Here is an 18,526-nt window from a genome sequence, read left to right as displayed (position 1 = left end):
CCTGCCCACATCCGAATTGACCTCCATTGGTCTATCATCATCGTACAGAGCCCAGATCTGAACATACAAGGTTTTCCTAAATGTAATTAATTCTGAGCAAATCAAATCCAATTTAAAATCAAGATCACCAATATTTTAATATCCAATGTTCTCAGGGGTCTATTAAATAGAAGTACAAGTAGAAATGTGATACGTGATTTTTTTTTTTAAATGTAACGACCACCTGCACTTTTTTTATGGCACAGCTAGAGGATGTTGGCTTCTATGAGGCTCATTCTTCTCCAAACTAAACTCACTGAGAAAGTGTCCTATTCCTGCCCAAAGTTAGCTTCAGAAATCAGCCCTGGGAGCAACGAGGCATACATCACCTTTCTGGAACTCTGCTCTCAATGACATATGAAGATGCTCTCACAAAGTCAGAGCTCACCGCCCTAGCTTGTACCTCACACTTCCTTCACATCACAAGGAGGGGGTTGGGTTATTTGTTTTATTCTTTTTTTTCCCCTAAAGATCCATCCATTTATTTTAGAGAGAGAGAGAGTGAATGCACACGTGTGCATGCATACGAGTGGATGGAGGGGCAGAGGGAGAGAGAGAATTCTGAAGCAGACCCCCCACTGAGCAAGGAGCCCAACTCGGGGTTCGATCCCGGGACCCGGAGATCCTGACCTGAGCTGAAATCAAGAGTTGGCTGCTTAACCAACTGAGCCCCCAGACGCCCCTAATTTTTGACTCTTTAAATGATACTAACAGTTCTAGATAAGCCCAGTGACTGGCTTGATCACCCAGACATCTTCTCCAGTGCCCACACATATACATACACACCTAATCAAGTTACGATGCTAGAACTCAAAACATTTATAAAGGTAAGGAATTACTATGTTTCTATTTATAAAGATCATAGTTTCTGCTTCTATAATTTACCAGAGTCACTCCATTCATTTTAAGTTATACATATAATCAAATGACCGTTAAACCCAAGTTAGGTTATAGCATCTGCTGCCGTCAGGTGTTGAGTTTAAACACCAGTCTTGAGCACAAGAGAACAAGGACAACTACCCACGAATGCTGGTACCGCGAGAAACTGGCTGGATGGGATGCCCTTATTTCTGTCAGGTGCACCCATAGCCCCCGTGTGGGCAGAGTGTTTCTGGCTTGTGAGCAGCATAGATACTGAGAATATTACACTTGCAGCTCGTACCTTCTGGACAAGCACGCCACCAAGGTCAGAATCATCTGGCACCAGAATCCGTGCTTGGCAGAGCGTCTAGACAACTGTGTGGCAGGCTCCCGTGTGGCGGGCTTGGTTGGGGAATGGCAAAGAGGTGCATTCGGGAAGCTCGACCACCCCCCCAGCTGGGCTCCGGCCAGGCTCCTGGGGGGCACAATGGTGGAAGGCATGCACTTCTGCCCTCTCGAGAGGCTTCTGGTCTACTGCACGTATGTCAGGGCCCGTGGCACAGACTTCCCAGGGATGTCTTAGAGGCACTGTCAGAGGCATGGGCGACCACCTTGCTTCTGTGCATCTCTGCCTTGGAGGCACACCCGTGTGGCTGGTGGCCTCTGGCTTGTGCTTAGGTTTAGTCAAAGAGGGGGGCAGGCAGGAGATCAGAGGCAGGGAGGGGAATGAAGTGAGGGTGGTTGCCCTGGATCCCTCCCCTTCTGGGTCACCACAGCCTAGACAGGTCCCTCTGTTGAAGGCTCCTGACTGAGGCCTTGCCCAAACAGCTCTCTCTCTGGGCCCTGATAACTGGCCCCTCTGTTGCCCGTTACACTCCTGGGGTTCTGCACCACCCCATAGCTCTTCCCACACCTCCAAGACGGTCCCATGGTGAGCTCCCCTCAATGACCTGGGGAGTGCCATGATTTCCCACCCCAGGACCCTGACTGAAGTAGCTAACTTTCAATGGAATTTTAGTTTTCTTGCACTCTGAAGAGGTCTGAATCTAGTCATTTGTTCCAATGGGTTATGTCAAAACCAAATAACTCCACTGCTTTTCAAACATCTTCTAGAGAACTTTTTATATCTCCAATTCCAACTTTTCAGCACGAGGTCAGTCAACACAGAATACAGTGGAAGCAACCACTGTATTCTTGCAGGAAAGATAAACAGAAATATTTTCTTATAATTAAAATTAAACAATATCCTCTGAAAATAAAACATATCCAACTAGCTTTAACTTCAAGAAGAGATGTTTAGACGGTTTACGCCATTTACTTAAAGGAGCTAATAGCCGTTAAGACTATTACAAAATATTGTGTGTCACTGAATCGAAAAGGACCTCAATTGTAGGATGCCTTATGACTTCAGAAATGTTAAAATGTGAAAAAAAAATGTGTCCCTTAGAAATAATGAAATACAGCATGTCTCACAAAAATGACTCATACACTGTTTTGTATGTAACCTTTCCTAGGGAAAAATGATACATTTTCTTTTTATAGAGAATCTATTGCCTTCTTTCCCACTGGAAAGATGTCATGGCCATTGGTATTACAGACACAGTAATCTGTTAACTAGGAAGCAAGGGACAGCTTCCCTTCTGATCACTGGTGTTTAATTTCTGGACACACGTCAACCATTACTCATCATCCATGCTTGGGGTACTGCGGTGATTTCTAATTTGGGTGTCTCTATGGTGCCTGGGAGTCCTTCTTTCTGTCTGTGTCATCACGGCAGCAGTAAGGACTTCTAATGAAAGGGTCCAAGGTGGTTTTTGCATTGAGGATCTGTCTCAGCCTTATTATAAGCTATTGCTCAGTGCACAGGACACAATCCCAGTAACTCGGGAAACGGGCTGGGAGCTTCTCAGATGTCCGACAAGCTCATGGACGCCTCTCGAACCTCCTTCAATTCACCGCTGGCTGACTGGGACACTGGCTCGAAGCCACAGTCCAATTAAACATGCAACCACTGATTGACCTGAAGGCTGTATCTTACAGTCTTCGCTCTGTCAGTAGGTGGGTAGCATGTAAATAGAAAGTGTAATATAGGTGTAACGTACTCACGGGTGGACCTGTGAGTCCAGCAGGTGAGTCCGGCAGGTGAGTCTGAGCACCAAGTGGTGCTTCTGAAAATAGTTGTCAGCTAGAAACACGACATACCCAGTAAGATGTTTACCTGTGATGCAGACAGGAGGCCTTTCCCTACAGCAAATTTCACTCTCCTCTGGGGTACGTGTGGCACGTCACCCACCCCAGTGAGGCGCCAGGCTTCTTCCTGCTTTTAACCCCAGCCTCCCGTTCGGGTGGGGCATGGCCGCCGGTGCACGGCTGTGGCTGCGCACTTTGCTAAAGGGGTGTTGGGAGTCTCAGCAACGCACGGCCTCTCAGGCTGATTCCTCCCCACTGGGAAGGTCAGAAATGTCTAGGTGGGTGTTCTGATCCATAATCGTTATTTTTCACCACTGATATAATAGAATCATCCCTATTTATCATAATGGGAGAAAATCGGTTTTTATTGGCTAAACTTGTTAGCCTCCCTGCCTATGGGAGGCAACACGGTAAGAGATGTAAAGAAAGGCTCTCAGATTCTTCCTTGCGCGGCCACCGCGAGAGCCCCGGCAAGCCACTGGACACTCTGAACCTCCGAGATGCGTGAAACATGCCGCCACTCAAGTCACACAATCACGTAAAAACAAGCTCCCTGCACACGCCATCAACTGTGTCCCTTCCTTGCTAATGCATGCACTGTGGGCTCACAGGCTCATGGCTTGATACTAGGAGGGAAGAAGCCACTTTCTCCAACACTGCAAACTGTAGTTCTGAACAACCAAGGAGAGGATTCAGAAAAAGCATAGCAGAAACAGAGAAAGAAAAAGGACATAAGTTATAGAAGAATTTCTGGTGCGTGTGGAATGTGTGTTGAAGACAGACTCTTACCGTTGATGGTGTCACAAATAACAATTCATGTTAAACAACGATGCTACGAAATTTTTATTTTCCTCTGACGTATTTCTCGAGCTTGTTTATTACAACGGCATTAATTTCGCGTCTCATAATGGGCAGGTGTGTGCACCCACATCTCCACTTTGTGAAACAAAAAAATGTAAATCCACCCAAAGGAACGACTTCAGAAAGCTCCCGTCTGGCCATTACCGAGAATAGAAACTAAGGGCTCAACAAGGCAAAGGAGCGCCGTGACAAGCCGTGACAAGCCGTGACAGCTGGAACATCAACAGAACCCACAAGACAAGAAGAGTGGGTGGACGCTCACAGAGGAGCGTTTGTCACAATGAGTTGCTGAAAGCCAGGATCGGGGCAGCTGTCTTGTAAGAATTAAGACCAGCTGATACCAGAGAAGATTCCTAGAGTAGGAGAGGCAACAGTCTTTATTAGAACGAAACAATACGGCGCACCTCCCAGCGGGAGTGGACGCTGTGGACCCAGGGTGCGGAGGGAGGGCGAGACACACCACCTGACCGCCAGGTGACAGGGAAACCAGATTTACCTTCTACCAGACGACAACTGCCAGAAGGTGAGAGCGCTGAGCTGCTGGAATGATCTCGAGAATCGGTCAGCGAAGAGGCGGCTCCAAGGACACCGCTGGTGCCGCCTTGCACGCAGAAAGTACATGTGCGGACCTGACTGCTGTGCGTGTGTGGGCCTAAGGGTGTGGGACTGCCCCAGTTTGGAAAATAAAAATCACTTTGCAGGAACGCAGACCCTGACCCTGAACTCCCGGGAAACCTTACCTTCCGCGGTGCCAGAGAGCCCGTCGGCTTTGAAGTTGCTGGTACTTTTCTTCCTTCGGTGCTTCTTTCTGTTGGCGTGAGGGGAGGGGGGCGGGTCGAGCTTGGGGCTGGTGGTGCTGGAGATACTTGGGCTGGAGCACACGGAGTCGCCCAGCCCCGTGTCTGCCAAGGGACCGGAAAAGGCAAAAGAACGCAAAAGTTAACACTTAAAAAGTAGACTGTGCAGAAAAACGAAAGCAATGTTCCTCCAATAGCCTATCAGGCCCCACAAGGACTACATTAAGCTGAGATCACTGGACTGGAGACCCCAGAGCAACCAGTATTAAAAGTTCACGGGGCCAGTTGCTCTAATGTATCACCTGCCATTAAAAAAAACCACGAAAACCACAAAAAAAGGACTTTATTTCTGGATCATCTGTAGGCTGTGCGGAATTTAAAGTTCTCCACTTCACATGATTGGTGTTCTGGAAAAGTAAAGTGAGGAGTCCACGCTTTTTACTAGTTGACTTTTCTCTTCCCATGATTACCCTGATACATTAGGAGAGAAATCAAGAAGTCTGAGAATACATATGAAGAAGGCGTCCTGGGGGGCGGCTCTGCGTCTGTGCGTGCGCCCTTCCACCCTCAACATAACATATGACCACGGCATCGGTTTACTGTCAGTGAAAAACGGCGCGCCATGTCTCTCTCCACAGCAGACATGCCAATTATTGATTCACCGAAGCTATTCATAAAATTTTAAGGCTGGTGCACACATGTGCGAATTCACTGTAAGTGAAACTCAATTTAGTACGTCCATCTTTCTCTTTATCCAAGAGAACACCAGAGTCGTGCTTAAAAGAGCAGGGAATGAACATGGACTTCAACCAGAATGAGAAAGTCCTCCCAAAACGTGAAGAGAGGCACCATCTGAATGCCCGCAGGGCCTGAAGAATTCTGTATTTCACGACTCAGCCCCTCTGTAAACTCAAACGACACCAAGCGCTCTGCAAAGCACTCCATTCGTGCAATGAGTGTTTTTTGAGCGCCTACTGTGGGCCCTTTCTCTAGGTGCTAGGGATCCATCACTGAGAAAAACAGATAAAGAATCCCTCCGAGTGGCCACAGTCCAGATGCAGCAGAAGGTGGTGAAGTGTCAGGAGAGGGAGTGGGACTGCGTGGAGGCCCGGCCCCCCCAGAGTGCCTGCAGGGTAAGCTGGTGTCACTGGATGGCACCGGACCCCAGAGACTGGTCAACGGGTCCACGGAAACATGCGTAGCCATTTTAAGGAGTCTCAGAAAGAGTGACAGTTGGGTGTCTCAGGGACCTTCCCTCCTGAGACCGACTAGACTTGCACCCTCCCCCGGGTCAGGCATCTGGGAAACCTCTCTGGGTAACTTTACCCCAGACACAGCAAGCAGGCCTGAGTCCCCTCTCGGCTACTTCTGTGGCTGTCCCGGGTGGGAGACACAGGCTGGAGACGGCTGGGGATCTAAGAGGAATCTTTATTCACAAAGTCACCATTTCTTTTTGGCCCTGCCTCTCCACAGTTTGCCCCTGCTCTGGTCCCTGACCCCAGGTCTGGACCGAGCAGCCGACGTGTCTGTTTTTCCAGGATTCAACCTTCTTTTCTCAGAATTTTTTTAACAATACTAATTTTCTAGAAGTAGCGATTCTCATACATATTTTAAAAATACTATCCCACTGGATAGCAGATGAAAACTGCAAATATCCCAGAGAGAAGGCTGCACATCACTGTGCACGTGAACAGGGGCACATCATTTCTGAGGGTTCCGGGGCCACCTGGTGTTGCTAAGGGATCTTGGGATCCGAGAGCATTAGCTGGTCCCGAAGCAACCGTTTCACAGCGTTACTCAATCCTCACACTTTAGAAGGGATTATGTTTTGTTCGTGTCAGATATTTTCTGCCCAGGTTGCAAGCCTTCATTCCCTCTCTGACCCATCCTCTCTGACTATTCGGGACCTACCCTGTGTCAGGCACGGTGACAGGTGACGGGAGAACAGCTGTCACAATGACCGTCCCCCAGCTCTACCCTTGAGGAGCCAAAGCCTCACCACGGAGGCGGACGAGGAGAACAGGCAAGGACGACCAGCCTCTGCGATGGCAGGGCTGGCCTTTTGCTCTTTCACTCTGTCCCTTGGGCATCCACTGAATTCAACGCACCATTTTCATTCCCAACCATGCGCCCTCATCCTTAGTCGCTCCACTGCTGTAATGTTCTCTCCCACACGCACATTTCTCATCTCCGCACTAGGATGTCTGTCAGTCCTCTGGCTCTAACCGGGACGCCTGCTCCCCTGGGCAGCTGCAGAGACCCACTACCCCGGTACGAGGCTGAGCGCGGAGTGGCCGTGCCACTACCACAGAACCACCCCAGGTCCCTCCCATCACCCAGTACCTCTTTTTTAAGGCACGCATCAATATTTCTTTGCAAGATGCTAAGAATAGACACTTGGGTTACATGGGTTACACTTGGGTTACAGCTGGGTTAATGTCCCAGCTGCCATCCACATGGGGTGGCTCTGCGTATGTGCCCCTATTCCCTTCCAGGACTCTTTCTGTTGGTCTGTCCTGTAACTGCATGTGGCCTCAAATGCAATGGCCAAGGCACCCTGGCGCCTCACACGACAGGGCAAGCCCCGCACGCTGTCGATGCTTCACGACTGCCTTGGCTATTCGTCCTGAACACACACGTCGGTACATGCACGCGAGTCACCAGAGAAGATGTTACACTGGGAGGAGTCAAAACAGAACCTCCAACTTGCAGATGCAGCGACGCACAGCTGCTCCCGCGGGTCGTGCAGTGACCCTGCAGCAAGCCCCGGACATGCCACGTTGTCCGCGCGTCCCGCTCACGGATCCTCGGACTCGCCTACGAGGAAACTGCCCAACACTCTCGTCAAGTTCTTTGCTGAAGGGCTACATGACAGCCACACGGAGGGGTGTATTTGATAATGTTTAAACAATAAAGGGAAGTCCACTTCATGTTTTCTCTCCTTATTGATCTACCTGTTTAGTCAAATCACTGTTTCCTTCTCTACGTACACCTCAGCCTTTTCTAACAACCTAACTCACAGTCCAGCCTGGGAATGACCTTAAACTCACTGTAGTACTAGTCGTAATTCACCTTCCTGGGCAGTAAAATGATGTGTGTCTGTGTCTAGGGATCTCCCTCCATTCCAGATGAAGAAAACTGTTCCTAAAGTCATTAACAGGGACTCGGTGATTTCATTCCCAGCTTTTCTGGGTATCTTGGAATATCTGTAATTGAGAGAGAAATCTCTGACTCACTTGAACCAAGTAGATGAGTGGCATCCTTGAGCCAATGACACCCACCTTCCCCCAAGGGACCATGAACAGCCTCCCCAGCCTTCTTGTGCACAGGCACCAGCGCATCCACCCACCTGCGGCTCCCGAGTCCCACTAAGCCACTGGTTTGCAGCTAGAAACCCCTGCCCAGGGGCAGCTGGTAACGTCCCCAGACATTTCTGGTTATCAGACTGAGACAGCTGGAGGTGTACAGGCATCGAGCAGGCAGAAGTCAGAGACACTGTAAAATAGAGCACGACACACAGGACAGTTCCCCAAAATCGACTGCTCTAAAACGGCAACACGGAGAGACCTGCAGGATCTGAATTGCTCCGTCCTCATCACCTGCTCAGTCTCCTCCTGGTCTGTCTGTGCAAACTCCCTCACGAGAGCAAGCCTCTCAGAACACTCACTTCACCTGCTATGACCTGGCTCTCCCCCCTGGGGTGGGGGGGGGACACACCTCCCAGGTGACAGCACTGGCGTCCCACCTCCAGGAAGCACACAGGTGGGGGCAGCTGTCCTCCCTGCCCCTGGTGCTGCTTGCAGACCACTCCTCCTCCAGCTCCACCCCCTCCTGCATGCTTGAGGGGGTCTGGCCCCTGGCGTCTGCCCCTTTTTTGCTCACTGTTTCAGCAGCAGCTCACCCCATCCTCACTCAGGAGTGATGACATCCAGCTCCTCCTCGGTGCTCACGCCAGTGTCCTGGCCTCTTGGGCCTCTGCGTCCACCTCACTAAGCTCCCTCCTTCCCTCCAACCCTCACGGTCCTGACCCAGGCCTGCTACGGGGAGCCAGCTCACTTACACCAGGACCCACACTGTGAGGGTTAACCTAGTGGCACGCTTCTCCCTCTACATATCTTGACCATTAGTCCAACTTGACTGCCAATGTCCACCCCTGACCTGCCTGGCACCTGCACTCAGGCCCTGTTGGCGGAACACAGCCTCATGCCCACCGGGCCCGGACCTCTGGCCTGCCCTTCCATCCACTACATTCCCGGAGTAAAGACGCTCCCCACTCTCCAAGAGGCTGTATCACACCTCCTCCGTTCTCCTCAAATGCCCCACACGTCATCCCATCCCCCCACAAAGACATCATTTTTCATTTTGCTGAAGACAAAAAAAACCCCCAAAAAGCAGCAATCAGAAGAGAGCATCCTCCTTCCTGTTCCTGGTCCCCATGGACCCGTGGCCTCCTCGCCCTGGGAGCTGGATTCCGACCCCTTTTTGCCCCCAGAACGACTCTGCCCCCAGCCTTTCATACCCTCTCCAGCCTGCATCAAACGTGCTGTATTATTGTACTGTCTCCCGTTTCTAACAAAACCCTCTGTGACCCCATGCCCTTGCCCAGCCACTACCTGATTTCTGATCCTCTTTAAAGCAGAGCCCTGAGCCTCTCCCCTCTTTGCTGCTTGTGTCTGGTCACAGCTGACCCTGCTCCAGTCAAGCTCGCCCCACCAGCTGCTGCCATGCCCTCGCCATGGCAGCCAGCACTGCCACAGCCCCATCAGTGGACAAGCCCCGGTGGGACTGCGAGGGTCCTGGCAGCACCCACACAGCTCACAGCCCCCTCCTTTGTGGGGAAGCCACAGTGAGCTTGACGCTTGTCAGATCACAGGGAAACTTGGGAGGTGTGGGTCTTAGAAGACAAAGAAGAGGCCCCCAAGAGGGTTCCCCCACTCTGGCCACTGCCCACGGCTGCCTGGCATCCAGTCCCACTGCCTCGCGTGGCAGGCGGCGCTCCACACGTGTGACGCCCCATCACCCAGGCGTTTGGGTCCTTGTTGACGAACGCCTTCCTAACAAGTCCCTCCCTTATGGAGGCAGGGACTTGCTTCAGCCTCTTCACAGGACGCAGCCCGGAACACATCTGGGATGAAAATGGGAGTTGCGTGCATATTTGGGGCATTAAGTTTTATGAAGAGTTGCGCTCCCTTCGAGAGGTGCTCACACAGGTGGATGGCACTGTTTTCCGCTGTGTAAGAGAGAAGCACTCGGGGACTTCACTGTAAAAGCACCAGCATGCAAGTTTCCAGCCGCCCGGGACCTGCTTTAAGGTGAGCATCTAACTCTGTGAACGAGTCTGTTTACGCTGAGAGTATTTCCCTTGAAGAAGCCTTAAATACGCCACATACGCCGCGTGAGCGCGGACCGCCCCACGAGCCAGCTCTGGCGAGGCACCTGGGATTCATCACCCGAAAAAGGTCAAAATCCCTGCCCCATGGAGCCGATTTCTGTGAGTGAAGGAACGCCAATCTAATTTCTTGTGCTCAATGCCTTCATGAAAGATTGTTTTTCTGGGGCCATGCTACTTGAATAGAGAAGGAAGGGAGGGGCTCATGTTAGAGTGAGCACGTCAGCTACACGGATATAGCTGTGTGTTCACACAAGTGCCCCCCCCCACATGCAGATGGAAGTAAGGTAAGGCACCGTCTGCATGCCCCCCTTCCTGCATCGAGCTGGCCCTATGGACCCCTCTTGGGACCACTGACTTGTGACCACTGGTTGGGCCATCAGGACTCAGAGAATGGGAGTGTGAGCGTGACAGGGAGACAAAGTACCACTGAGTCAGGAGAAGGCCCTGGGGTGGGGCGGGGGGGGGGAAACGGAACACATGAGCCCTAATCTGGCCTCTGGAGGGAGGGATGGAGACTAGCTTTTAAGATGACAGGGTTGTCATAATGAAAACAGAAAAGCAGGATCAGCATTTGTAAGCCCCATAAATTCTATTTCAGACAAGGAGGAAGATGAATAAAGTACCCCATGGGCACAAAGCACGTTGGAATCCACGAGTCACTTCCTACCCGCTGGCGGATCTGTGGTGCACGAGGCCCAGGACCCACCGAGAACTATCCTTGCCCGGGTTTAGAGGTGACAAGCTGGGGCGGTGACTTTCCAGGTCGCCCTGCAGGTGAACATGGAGCCCCGTCTCTCTTGTCTTCTCCCGGCCTGTGTCTGTGCCTCCACACCCTCTGGCCCTGGCCCTAGGAATTTACTTCCACAGGTAGCAACACCATGGCCACCTAGAGGCTGGGTGTCTATGGTGGGGGGGGCGTGGGGCGGGGTGGAGCAGGGACACAAGTATTCGAAAAAACCAGATGCACCAGGCTGGGGTCCACGGGAGAGGGAGAGCTCCGGAGTTCATGGCTGGGCGAGGAGGCTGCGTGTGCTGGGACCAGGCGGCTTGGCCATGGGAAGGGCCCGCTGCAGTGCAGGGCACCCACCGCTCAAGGGAGCCATAGCCGTGGCACAGAGAAGGTGATGGTGACAGAGGTCAAGGAGGTGGGCGGGGGGCAGGAGGGCCGTGGCGGGAGACAGGACTCTGGCAGGCCGGACTGATCTGGAGGCTGGGGGTGGGCCGTGCGGAGAAAGCTACGTTTCGAGTAGCTGGGTCCTCAGCTGCTGTATTAATGCCCCTGGCTTCCAGATCTTGAGAACTCCCTTCTAAGAGGAGTTGTTTAAATTCCTCTGGTTTAAAATATGAGCAATCAAAACGTACTAGGCTTCCATGCTGTGATTTTCCATTTCCGACGACTCCTCTCGCCTGACAAGGTATCCCTCAAAGTGAAGAGGCCCGGAAAGCCCAGCCTCCGACGCTGTAAATGAGCTGCAGCCGCAGCCCCCGGAACGCGATCCGCGCCTCCTGATTGAATACAAATAATGCATTTTATTTTGTATCAATTACGGGGCGCCGGGACAGCCGACGACCGCGACAGGGCCAAGTACGGGAGGGTGGACGCCAAGAGAAGAAAGGTATGCCAAATTAAAAAAGCAAGCACCTCATTACTCCACATCCAAACCGGCTTTGACGGAGGGACTCGGAGTCCCCCGGACGCGTGGCGCCGAGCCGGGATGGGCCGGTCTGCTGCCATCCCGCGCGCTCAGCGTCAGCCATTAGTTCTTCCCAATCGGGCATCAATGTTCAACGCACACCCCAAAAAATATATAATATGAGCAATAATGATAACAATCTGCAGTCTCTCCAGGCTCTGGTACGTGAAGTATGAGTCAGAGACGCGCCTCACTTTTCACTCGGAGAGCTGACAAGCATGACCAGAGGGGAATAAAATAACATTCCGTTCGCATAAATATCAAGCAGCCTGCTTGAGACGGATGGCCAGGAATGTATTCTTAGCTATCATTCCGGCAGACAGGCCCAAGGACACTCATAACTTATTTTACAATCATTTAGTTTCAGCTCAAGTGGAAAACGTGACAACTTATCTCTGCTGACAAGATGCCATATCGAACCTTACAATTAACTCTCCTCCGATTATCTGCCCAGCCGATCATTAGCCGGGCCATTTCTGATGAACTGTTGCAGGGAGCGTGCCTCGGTGATAGCCGTCACTGCCAGGTGTGTAGATAGGTTTTTGATATCCTGGCTGATATTCAAATACGCGGGGCTCTATGCATGGGACTCTCAAGGCCCTGCTGCTTGCAAGCGTCTGGAGGTGCTCTGCCGGGGGAGGCATCCTTTGGCCCCCCACGCTGGAAGGGGGCAGTGCACCCCCCCAACCACATGCCAGCAACAGCTACTGCTCTTACTGCAGCCGCTGGGCCCACCGTCCCAGCACATATCCCCGGCCCCCACTGCGGTCAGAGGTCAGGCCCTTCCCAGACTCTGGAGGGAGCACCTCCCACCACTCTTCCTTAGTGGGCTTGGTTTGGAGAGAGGGGACATCAAGAACTTGGTGCGGGAAGCTGCCCACATGACCAGAGGAGCTGCTAATGTCTGGCTGTTAATTTCCGACGTGTAGAAGACAGATATGAAAACCTTCAAATGCAAGTTCATAGGAAGTATGCATCTATGTAAAAACAAAGGAAGCAGGAAAAAGGAGAAGGACAGTTGTGTGCATACCAGGCCTCCCCATCTCCTGCTTTCACATCCGCCCTAACTTACTCATTTGGCAGTATGTGGTAGCATATATTCCTAAAAAACCTTTTTTTTTTTTTTTTGTATTAAAAGAATACAAAATGATCAAAGACAGGGCTGTTTGTTGGTGCTGGGCTGGGGGCAGGGGGCATCAGTTGAGGGCTAAGACCTAAAAACCCAAGATGAGGTCACGTAGGAACCAGTGAATTAACACACATTCCCTTCGAGACAAGGCCAACCATATCAAGCTCATTTGGATCTTTAAGAAGGGCTCTGTTCTTTCTGAAGCTCAGAGAGATGTGCGGGCTGGTAAATAAAGAACAGGCCACCTCTGCCATCCAAGGAAATCACAACATCCCGGCCTCTGTTAAAAGGTGAGTGTGAAGTGAAGTTCAAAACCTCGCCCCTTCTCACAGTCCTTTTGACGGGAGCTTTCAACAGGAGGAGGTTTACTTGAATCCCAATCTCTGAAGATGTTTCAGAGACTGGTATATTGTCCGGTTCCCTTTGCCGCTCGCAGCGCTCACACAGAGGTACACGGTGTCAGAAGAAGGGGCAGCAGGGACACGATGGGGGTTCGAGGAAGATGACAGGTGTTGGGGGAAGGAAGAGACACCACAGTGTTAGACTGAGTTACAAAGTGGGGAGGAAAGGAATACAATAGGAGGGGCCAGAATGGACAGAAAACGTGGGGGAGAACCATCTCCTACCTGGGCCGCGTTCAGTCGCACCAAGATGTCTCTGTAAATAAAGCTAAAGTACTGGAACGGATCTTCATTTACGTGAAGCCCTCCCTTCTCCCTTCCTGAGACATGTGTCTGTGATAGAAACAGACGCACAAATGCTGATCACTAATCGGGGGGCAGGGTGTTTTTTTTTTTTTTTGAGGTGATGGAAACATTCTAAAAAGGACTGTGGTGATGGCTGCACATCTCTGTGAATCTGCTAAAACTCCTGAATTATACACTTTGAGTGAGTGAAGCGTACTGCTGTGTGAGTTTTATCTCAATGAAACTGTTAAAAAAAAAAAAAAGAGAGAGAAAGAAAAATGGGGGGATGGTCATTGTGTCAAATGCTACAAAGCAATCAAATAAGGAAGACCAAGACAACGTCATAGTCTAGCAAGATGCAGGGACGGTATCAGATTGAGGGTCAGAAAGGGGCCTAGGGACAGTCACAAAGTTCAGCCAAAGTTGCCATTCACTGGACTTGGGCCCCAAAGCTGAGTGGGGGGTGAGGGATCGATGTGACTGATGGTCTGGGCCTCCAGCCACCTGCCAGGACCTGGATCTACACTGCAGGTGAATGGCAGACCCCGGAACGTTCCGTCCTTCTCTGAGGCAGCTGTCCCAGTCTCCCCCTCCTCCCGCAGAGCACAGCATACGGAACGGCCTCGTTTCCCTCGAGTCTCTCTAGTTTCCTCAGGCCGGACGGCCAGCCTGCACTGAATACCATGATCTGATCTCAGGGGACGAAATGTGGAATGTGTTGTGGTCGAGTGAGGCCGACAGCCTGAGGAAGTCAATGTGGGACACGCTGGGAAGGAACATATTAGGGAGTGCAAGTCAGGATTTTACACTTGAGGGTCAAAAATCAGATTGTTCTCTAGTTGATTTTTAGCGGAATTAATCCAGCATCTCTGGAAAATGTAAAGGCGCGCGGAGCAGAGCCGTTAGGTGGGAATGAAATCATTTCAAGAGATGTCTGCCTTTTCCGGCCTTCTCTCTTTTTACATAATCAGCCACCATTTCTCAAGTTCGGTGCTTATGCCTAGTAACTGACAAAGAGATCCAGTTCACGTGGGAGGCTCCACTGGCTGCGCAGACTGGGGAAGGACTGAGCATGTCTAGAGGAAAACTCAATTAGAGAAGTTAATTAAATGCACGCTCCCTTCTTCGATAATGTAAATTTCCCATCTTTAGGAATTTAGCTGTTTCTATTAAAAGTCACATGGAGTCGAATTACCAACTGCTGCACAAGAAAGCATCCTGTCTGAGGCCGGAAAATTCTCCCTTTTTAGGTAGGCGGGGCCACGCGGCTCTGTCCAGGGTCCTGAACACAATCACTCAGAGCACGGTGTTCAAGGTACGGAAATACACCAAAATAAGGCTGCTTCTTCATGGCACATCCCTATTCTCAACCTGCTGACATCATGTGGTTTGAAGAAGCAGAGTGCTGGTGTCCTCAGCTTTAAGAAAACCTGATACACAGACATCCACACTGAAAAAAGGGGTAATTTGGTTGTGACATATCCCACTGCTCCAGGGTCAGTTACGGGTTTAAAACAAACAAACAAACAAAAACAAAGAACAGAATATGTCTCTCACTTTAATTATTTCTCTCCTGCTTAGGATGGATTTTAAAATTTTGACCAAAACCAACACTTCTGCATATATTTTTAGTATTTGGAATTATGGCATTAGGGCAGTTTTCAAGGTGTGGGGACAAGAAAATAAGTCTTTGTGGGGCTCTGGATACACGCTGCCAAGCCACTTCTGGAAGCTCTGTGCCTGTCTACCAGCAGTGTGTAAGGCCATCTAAACCACCAAGTCCTTGAAGCCTGCATACTGTCCACTGGCCAATTTGTATTTCAGCTCCTGCTCTGCCCACCTCCATGAAGCAGCCCGTGGTCCTCAGAACGGCCTACATCACGTGGCATAAGATGGAAGCATATCGAGGGCAGGGAGAAAACCACAACGTGGTCCGTGAAGAAGAGCCAGCACAGTTGTAGAGTTCAAAATCCTAGCCTGGACATTTGGGAGAATTCATGTCCATTAGCCTCAATTTCTTCCCATGTAAACTGGGCAGAACAGCCGTCCTGAACACCTGCCCTTGGCCTGCCATGCCCCAACACACTCCTTCTCCATCTTGGTCAACAGCAACCACACCCTCCTGCCACTCAGGCCAGTGGCCTTGGGCCGTCCTGACCCCCCGTCCTCTCACACCCCACCCCATCCGCAAGGACACAGACCACACACTGCTTCGGCCGTGCGCTCAGTGTGGTGGTAGGCCAGCTGCCAGACAAACGGACAGACAGGCAGAACCGCTCACCAGCATCCAGCTCTCTTCTGGAGTTGGAACAACACAAGCACACAGAACACAGCTCCTGCCCTAAATGGCTTACATTCTAGTGCAAAAATGTGACCACCAGACACACACAGAACACACATGCATTCACAGCAGCGGAGGAAGGACGGTGCGTGCTACGGACAGACATGAGGCACAGAGGGCCGCATGCAGATCCTGAAAACCACGCACACACGGCCACAAAGGGCAGTCAGGTTTTCTAAAACAATAATCATCCAGTAAGTCGAAACTGAGGACTCTCGACAGAAAACCACATACGACTGATACCAAAACATTAGAAACATAGGGGGAAAGTCTGGTAACTATTAGAAAGGATCCTGGGAGATTGACTTTGAGATATGCCATGACCATAGCTAGACAGACCACAGTGCTGTTGACAGGCCGCTCGAGGGTTCCTCAGCGGTGGGAGCGCGAGCGCCAGACAACCTTCACTGTGATCTCCCGGCCCCGCTTCCCGCTCCGTCTCAACACAGGGCTCCTAGCACCGCCTTCCTTCCCAGTGCTGTGATTTCATTTGTGTGTGTTTCTTGTACGTGGTAAAGTCCCTCTCGTGTTTTAACTTCTTTGTGTGTGCCTGGTAGCCAGAAGGAACCAACCGGCAAAAGTAGGTGCTCAGTAAAAAAGTCCTTGAAAACAAGAAGGTTCCAAGACTTAACTGGCAGCACAAAGAACATAAACACAAGTTTTTTTTCTTTTTTCAATGCCAGAGGGAACAAAAATCCAGTGTATCTACAATTGTACGTTTAAGACCCGGAGACTTTAAATATTACTTAAATGCCAGCTGAAAGATCTGTATTAAATATCCTCACAGTTCTGAGCACTTTGCAGAATAAATTATTACCACACAAAGATGATAAATTATATCTTTTTAAAAAGATCTCAATTTCCCTCAGGCATCCCATGTAACATTTTATTATGTTTCAAGTCAATGGTGGTTATTTTCATTTTGAATGAAATCAAATGCTAATTTGCAAAGTCAGAAAAACAATGTCTCGTCATTAAAAATAATACTTGAAAAACTTCTTGTTCTGTGTTATTTCACTACTCTCTCCTAAGCCGTGGGACAGGCAATTTGCTTATGAAAAGGGACCCTTGAGCTTCCCAAGCCTTTATTGCTGGTGGGCGGCAGGCCCCATCAGGGGAGCGAGAGAGAGAGCTCCCTGGTATCAGGTGCCTCAAACAGAAGGCCCCGCCACTTGAAAGAGAGTCCCTGCCAGCCTCCGAAATTTCATTCCCTTCCGCCACACCTGGTCCGTAACAATAGCTCCAGTCAGTGGGCTTGAGGTTACTGAGTGGGACTCCCTTGCTCCCTGAGCCCCTCGGCCCATGCAGGAACTCTGAACGGTCGGGTTCCATGAGTAATCCAGGCACAAAAGCCTGGAGCTGATGGAGGGCGACCTGCAGCCCTCCAGGACCACAGGTGACGAAGCCCAGCACTCAGGGGGCACGACCTTGACGATACACTCAGGGAGCGTGTGTACGTGTGTGTGCAGGCACCAGACCCTTCCGGACTCGACAATAACGACCCAGTGCCTGCTTTGCGGGGCGAACTATTCCAGGCCCTGGGGAAAGAGCAGTGAATAAAACAGAAAGATAGGACGGGTTTACAACACAGAAACAATTAACAGTGCAACGCCCTCACAGACTAATCCAACTGTAATCCCGAACAGCTACAGACCGATGTGTGTGATGCTGCAGGTACCAAGATGCGTGCTGCCTTGGGTACCTGTTCTGTATCTGAGTAACCTGCTAACAAACATTTTTGGGAAAAATATAGAAACTCCCGTCCCCATATTTCAATGTGAAGATTTGTCCCATGATTTTTTTTTTTTTTAAGTGTGAAAGGACCCCTTTAACAACCACTGAAAAGAGAATATTTCTCTTTCCTGCTGTTTCAGAATTTTGCTAACCTGCTGCTGATGACTAATGGCTGTGCTACAAATTTTATGTAGATTCCAAGGCTGGGGTTGACCTCTAACTCCTCTGCCTGCAAACTAGATATTATCAACCCACTCATGTCTCTAACTAGTGGCAGGTGAGCAGCCGCAGCACGCTCATTTGAATAAGGAAGTTGAGACAGTAAGGTCATCCGTTCATTGAGCACTGGAGTCAATCTGGTGTGACATTAATGAGAAGAGCAGGTTAATGACTTCTTACTTTTGACACACTATTAAAACACTATATTTAAAATATTTACCGGGTCACAAATAGGTAGCAGGTGCACACGGCCAACGAGATCAGAGTGGGCTGCTTGGTTTCCAGCCAGAATCTGTAGTGAAGGTTCCTCCTCATGGCGAAGGAGCCTCCTGGCTTCCCACATTTGGCAAACTCTAAGTTCTAGGGGTGCAAGCACAGCCCAGTCTGCGAAGGGGCAGCGGGATGGCGTGGTGTGACGCATCTTAAGGCCAAGATTCTGATCGTGCAACGTAAGAGGCTATTGTGGATTTTGTGCTAGCATAAAATGAGCGATTCCCGTGGGTGCCACCCGTGAGAAGCCAAGGCTCCCCCAAGCTCAACTAAGGTGACATTCATCCTGCTTTGCCTGGGACAATGCCAGTTT

At 50.6% G+C, this 18,526-nt stretch overlaps 1 protein-coding gene across 11 annotated transcripts in view; it reads right to left on the bottom strand.

The window, feature by feature from the left end:
* The window catches only part of AGAP1 (ArfGAP with GTPase domain, ankyrin repeat and PH domain 1), a 546,965-nt gene that overhangs the window by 127,933 nt on the left and 400,506 nt on the right, over positions 1–18,526 (bottom strand). For 9 of the 11 annotated variants that reach the window (XM_034655451.1, XM_034655453.1, XM_034655455.1 and 6 more), the window contains one exon: positions 4,692–4,853. The exons of the other annotated variants lie outside the window; for them this stretch is intronic. In XM_034655451.1, coding sequence (XP_034511342.1) covers positions 4,692–4,853 — 162 coding nt within the window. The remainder of the gene's footprint in view (positions 1–4,691; positions 4,854–18,526) is intronic. 11 annotated transcript variants of the gene reach the window in all.

The sequence above is a fragment of the Ailuropoda melanoleuca genome, chromosome 2 (assembly GCF_002007445.2).
Source record: "Ailuropoda melanoleuca isolate Jingjing chromosome 2, ASM200744v2, whole genome shotgun sequence".
In the NCBI taxonomy this organism is placed as follows: Eukaryota; Metazoa; Chordata; class Mammalia; order Carnivora; family Ursidae; genus Ailuropoda; species Ailuropoda melanoleuca.
This window is presented reverse-complemented; position numbering and strand designations above follow the sequence as displayed.